The 6,199-nt window shown below is 38.4% G+C and overlaps 1 protein-coding gene across 1 annotated transcript in view; it reads right to left on the bottom strand.

Moving 5' to 3' along the window:
- Positions 1–5,276, bottom strand: part of nav2a (neuron navigator 2a) — a 215,590-nt gene extending 210,314 nt beyond the window's left edge. Inside the window, exons 1-2 of the mRNA XM_014018614.1 lie at positions 5,201–5,276; positions 3,304–3,817 (exon numbers count right to left, since the gene is read on the bottom strand). Coding sequence (XP_013874068.1) covers positions 3,304–3,384 — 81 coding nt within the window. The 5' untranslated portion in view covers positions 3,385–3,817; positions 5,201–5,276. The remainder of the gene's footprint in view (positions 1–3,303; positions 3,818–5,200) is intronic.
- Positions 5,277–6,199: the final 923 nt, after the last annotated feature.

Raw genomic sequence — 6,199 nt, forward strand, 5'->3', positions numbered from 1 at the left:
TGGTGTACCTAATAAAGTGGCCGGTGAGTGTATATCCGATTTAAAACCACATACTGAAACGGCCTGGGACGGATTTGAAAAAATCGGATTTGTCGCGTTCAGACTGTCATAAAAAAATCGGATATGAGTCAGATGGGTCAAAAAAATCGGATTTGGGTCGGATTTGCCTGCAGTGTGAACGTAGCCATGGACTGTAGTAAAGAACAAGCTGGCAAGGAAACAATTTAATATCTTATAAAAAAATCTGCAAACACCTTCTGAATCAGATGCAGAAGTTTGCTTGGACCTTTTATTTAAGAATAAATATTTAAATAGACTCAKTTATTTGAGGCCCTTTATCTTATCTACAGCTGAACGATTCAATGCACTAAAGATTTAATTTCACACGATCCATGTTTAATGAATACCATGAATAAAGACACACTAAAAATATGTATGTTTCTGATGTCTGCAGTTCTGCTTCATAGAACTCAAACACCATTTCTCCACATACAACACAAGCCTGAATCAAGCATGTAGGTCTATCATTGCTGCTCAGTGAACATTAATATATGAAGCAATGAATGTGTGATAGTGAATCCACAAAGACGAAGAAAATCCAATTACCTTCTACAGAGCAGCTATCACATGGAGGATCTCAGACTCACAAAGCCAACATAATTGCTGGACATTGAATCTTGCAGCACAGTGATTGAACAACACGAGCCCCTGTGACAACAGAACTCCATCAGTCCTTTCAATTTATTTAAGTTGCTTGAAGTCCATTAAGGGTGAAGGTGAGGACTGGTTTTCCCGAGGGACTGTCAAGAGTCTGGTCTTGTCTGGTTTCTGCTCGCAGAGGAAACTGAGGCTTCCAGTGAAATCTAGAACTCTCACTGCTACAAACTCAAGCTATTTTAGACACTTTCATAGGGATTTCTGTGAATTTACAGCACTTTACATATTAAATCCACTTATTGCAAAGTCATWAAGACTAGTAAAAATAAATCAAAGTCAAATAAAATCTGCACAATATTTTTTAATTGACGGTTATTGTGTCCTTAAATAAAATAAACTGTAGGCAAATTCTGACTTTATCCCAACAGTGTGTCACCTATAAACATCAGAACTGAGGATTTTTGTTTTGTTTTCTTTTCTTTTCTTTTGTTTTGGTCTATGGCCCTCTTCTGCAAATTATGTTTAAGAAGGCAGTTTATCTGCTTYTTCAAATGTACACATTTTACACAAGATAAAACGTGCAGATTTGGGGAAAGGAGGTAAAGGTATTCGAGTAATCTTCATAAAATGCTCAATAATTGAAGTGTATTAATTTTCTTCTTCATCTTAAACTTTCATGAAATTTTAACTCCTGAAGCACTTTTCAAAGCTTGAAGGATCAAAATTAAAATGTGATCATTTGCATGAATTTTCAGCGCCTGCACAAACCCTGCCACTAACAAACTGAGGATGTAAACATCGGAAATGAATAAATAAATTTAGCGCTTTATGAATGGCACCAGAGCTGATTACTATAGCAACAAAAAGAGTAAATAAATTGTTTGGTTGAGTCTTCACAAATGTCTGTCTTTGTGCTAAATCCAGAAAGAAACACTCGAGTCCTTGAGCTGCTCTCCATGAGTCTATTAGCATCCAGTGAGATGTTTGACAGTGTGGGAAATTGGAAAACAGCAGCTGGGACTTTGGTCGTATAAATTAATATTCATGTTCGACACACTCCCAGGTGACTAATTTAACACACCTGATCAAATCAATAATTTATGGGGGTGATATCAGGTTGGGAAAAAAAGAAAACCAAAGGAAGAATATATTTTTAAAAAACTGAAACGACTTACAAGAGTCCAAATGATTTCTTACAAAACATTAGCATTTGTAAATATATCTMTATGTTACTTCATTTGTTAAATTATAATTATACAACCATTAGGGTCTGTGATATCTAAAACTAAAACTCCAGAAGTAAAATAAATGTTCATCATCATGTTCATCATATTCAGCTGATTCAGTGCCTTCATTAATCTTCTGTTCTGGATATCAACACAACTGGGTTGTTTACATCTGTCAGCTGCTAAATGTTTATTAGCCCATCTTCTGCTGGATCTGAGCAGGGAGTTTTGCTAAAGCTCCACTTGGAATGAAGTGAAAACTCAACCTACCCAGCTAGCTGCTTTGTTACCTGTGCTGCAAATGGTTTTCAGCCAGTTTCACAACTCCAACATGAATACAGAGACATTAAAAGCTCTCTGCCAGCTGGAAACACACCTGAGAAAGTGTGAACTGSTTTTGTTTTGATGTTTTACCTGAAATATTTGTGTCGGGTGTGAGAGATGCTCTGATTTGTATGATTTAAATAACTGACTTATCATAAAACACAAACATGACGTTTCACAAAATAACAGAAACAATTTCACACAACCATTTTCAAACAACACAAGAAACAAATGCATCCACATTTCAKGAGCTACTACAACAAAAACTGCAATCACATTTCACAAAACAGCAAAATYAAAAAAGAAAAATACACATACTATCAAAGATGGTTGTGTTTAAGACCAACTTGAGTGTTCCCTGAAACAAAACAAACTTCACTCTGCTTTGTCCTTCAAAATAAAAGCCTAATGAACTGTGAATCAAACTTAACTGCATGTGCTCTCAAATGCAAATATCTGCTATTTTTGTACCACATTAAGAAAAGCTGTCAGATTTCCTGAAATTTCTCAAGTTTTTTGCAAGAGTTCAAAAACACCAAACTACAGCTGTTATACCAGGATGTCCTAATGAACCCCATCACGTTTCACAAAATGCAACATTCCAGAATGGCAATTCAGCCTTTCTGACCCAAGCTTATGTCAAAGGTAGCACACACAGACTTTACAAATCCTGAACATTTTCACTTTTTTGCGTGTGTGTTGTTTTTTTTTGTGTGTGTGTGTGTGTGTGTGTGTGTGTGTGTGTGTGTGTGTGTGTGTGTGTGTGTGTGTGTGTGTGACAAACTGCAGCAGAGAACCAAACTTCAATGTACAATGTGCTAAAATATGTCCCAAACTCTGCACTTTTAAAAGAGCAACAAAACCAAGTAGCAAATTTCAAATCCGGTGCAGAACAAATGTGGAACAGGACTGCATTATGAAGAAACTTCAGAGCACCACTGAMAAGGGGAAAATCTTTTCTCATTGCATCCCATTAAAAAGAAAGTTTCTACATCCACCCAGCGAAACATTAGAAAAATATATTTTTGGACTCCCATGCAGCAATTCTCCATGACTTTTTCACACACGAACACAGGAGCGTTTGTGAGTCACTCACCCTTTTCTGATCCTCCAACCCATGCAGGACAGGCTTCCTCCTCTGGTGCTGATGCGGGCTACCCTCTGCTCCGGCCTCCATCTTCCCATAGACGAGGTCCTCCCGCAGCTAAATATCCAGGCTTTACAACAAACCTCTCAGGGAACCCAGGGAAATACCTGCTCGCAGTATTTCAGTCCCCCTTCCCACCCAGTTCTGGTGCATGAATGTCAGTCCAAAGGCAGGAAGGATGAGCTTTCTGTCCATCAACTATGCCTCATTAAAAAGGTTACACCCAGTCTGTGGAGGGATCCAACCTCAGCCACGTGCTGCGCCTCAGTCATAATGCTTCTGGAGGGTTCGTCTTTGTGCTTGCTGGTCCTAGGGGGCTGACCTGAGGGGGTCATCAGGACAGGAAGGAGGAAACCTACAGGACTAAACAGTGTTCAGGAAACATCACAGCTGCTGGGGACATTTGATCCTGAAGGATGCTGTGATCCTCCTCTCTCCTCCTGGAGATTTAATCTTTTTACTTCTGCAAAACAAATAGGAGCAGGTTTTAGAGCAGCATTGTGCAATATCAAATTTAGGATTAAAAATTGYTAAATCATTTGACAAAGATTGCGTAGAGACCCAACAAAGAAATCCAAACAAATTCTTCTCAAAATAATAAATATCGAGTCCTTAAAATAAAAATCTGTAGCCCTAATTTTTAAACAGCAACCATTTACCATGTGTTTATTTACAGAAAAAGCAGAAATAGGACAACAGTGGTGAAATGCATGAGAGAGCTTTTCTGGATGACGAAATCCAACAATTTTGAAGTGCATGATTGGATTTGTTGAATAAAGTATACAGATAGACACTTGAAGCCATATCCAATGTATAAAACATAGAATCTACTKTTAATCTAATGTGAGTGAATGACCTGAGTTAACCTTTTGCATGGTGCTTTGTTTACATTGAATGCATACCCGCATTTTAGAATTGAATATCAAAATATTTGAAAACTACTGCAGTGAACGCTTTTAAATTGTGCCATGCGATATAGTTTGGATCCCAAAATTTTCACTTTCTGACCCACAAAAYATCCATGGCAGAGGCTTGTGACGCCAAATATTACTCATGTGAGTGCTCAARCTTTGTCAATAACCTTTATAAATAAGACCCTTGGGGACAATCAAAACGGCTTTTGCAGCAATACTATTTTTCCATATTATGGTTATTCTATGTATTTTATTTTATTGTTTGTTTTTTGTTTTTTTTACTAATTATAAAAAATATTACGTCAATGATCTTTTACCTTTGATTTGATTTCTGGTGATTATCCAAGGACCCCAACTTGACGCTTCATGTCCCACAGTTGGGCCACGACCCTAACGTTGGGAACCATTGATTTAGATAACACTTATTTATGTTTTGGTTTGCAAAGCCAAAACCGTTTAGACACATTTTCCACATTATTTCAGGCAAACATACACATCTCTGCAGGCTACTTTGTAAAAGTTCTTGTCGTGAAACACGCTGTTTCACCAACGATGTGGCTCGTTTAATAAAAACAGCGTGCAGACTGATTGCTGCAGGTGTGCCGCTTTTTCAATCCTTCCCACACACAAAAAATGTCTGAAACTGTATTCAAAAACAACTTTCTGMGGCTCAATAAACTAGTAAATACAGTTTTGGGGAAGTTGTAGTAATTACGCCTATAAGCCCCGACTTATCACCTCCGGACAAACATTAATTTATTACCTCAAGAGTTTCAAWCCTGCAGAAACTGGTCGTCGAAGGTTTGAGAAGAAGCCACTGCAGCAGCATCCCTGCAGGAGGATGTACTGAAGCTCGGAGCTCAAACCACCGACATAAACACAAACAACGAGCAGAAACAGGAATGACAGACGTGTGTGTGAAGTATGCTCACCCAGCAGGGCTCTGCTTCTTGCCCTCCCCGGTGGAGACGCTGCCTGCGCGGCTCGTCAGGCGCCGCTGTCCGCTCGTGCAGCTGCGAGCGGAACAGCCCGCTGATGCGTTCAAGTACTGTCGGTAATATCAYCTTCAGGGAACAGTCGATCTAAATAACGTCACGTTTTGTGCAGCACTCGGTGTTCTCATACTTCCGTTTCTATTTTACACAWTAAGATTAATAAAAGAATATTGAGTGCGTCTATTATGGAATCAACATCGCTATTTTAGAAATAGTTATTTTTTTATTTGTTTTTATTTTATAGTTCATGTTTACAAAAAACATGTGGTGCATTAAAAATTTATGTCTGCTAGTGTGTGTTTGTAATATTTGTATTTTGAGCTTTTTTGTAGCCTACATTTTAATTGTCTAAATTGTAGAGAAAATGTACACTTGCCCAGTTTATTTTTCATCAGTAGGCCACTATAATTAAAACATATAAATCAGTTTACATCTTGATGACAATTTGTTAAATTCAGCAATTATTCTGTTTTTAAAAGAAAACTGTTTGGTATTGGGAACCGTGTTTCAAAGCAGCACCTAAATGCATCATTGGGCTCCATCTCTCTCTCTCTCTCTGCCTCTCTGACGTCAGAGGATTGTTGACGTTCGGCTGTTTTCTCTCAGCATCYTTGAAGGCGCCTGCGGGTTGCCATGGAGACTGTTGATTAAGAGTGCTCTTGCGCCACCTTGTGTCACAACACAGACATGCCGTGTGGAGTTTGCAGGAGTTGAACTTCGGTTTTATCACACAGATATTTCACTCTGAGTTTTACAGACACTAAGCCTACTGTGCAAACACAAGTCATTCCTCGTGTTTGGAAATTATTATTGAGATTTAACTCAGAACATAACAGCATGATCCAGGAATCCCAAACCACTGACAGCTTGTCCTGATGCATCTCAGTAATCCAGGTAAAAAATCAAAAAGAAAAAAATTTGTGTAGGTCTGCTGGA

This window comes from Austrofundulus limnaeus, unplaced genomic scaffold (assembly GCF_001266775.1).
Source record: "Austrofundulus limnaeus strain Quisiro unplaced genomic scaffold, Austrofundulus_limnaeus-1.0 Scaffold197, whole genome shotgun sequence".
NCBI classification, from domain to species: Eukaryota; Metazoa; Chordata; class Actinopteri; order Cyprinodontiformes; family Rivulidae; genus Austrofundulus; species Austrofundulus limnaeus.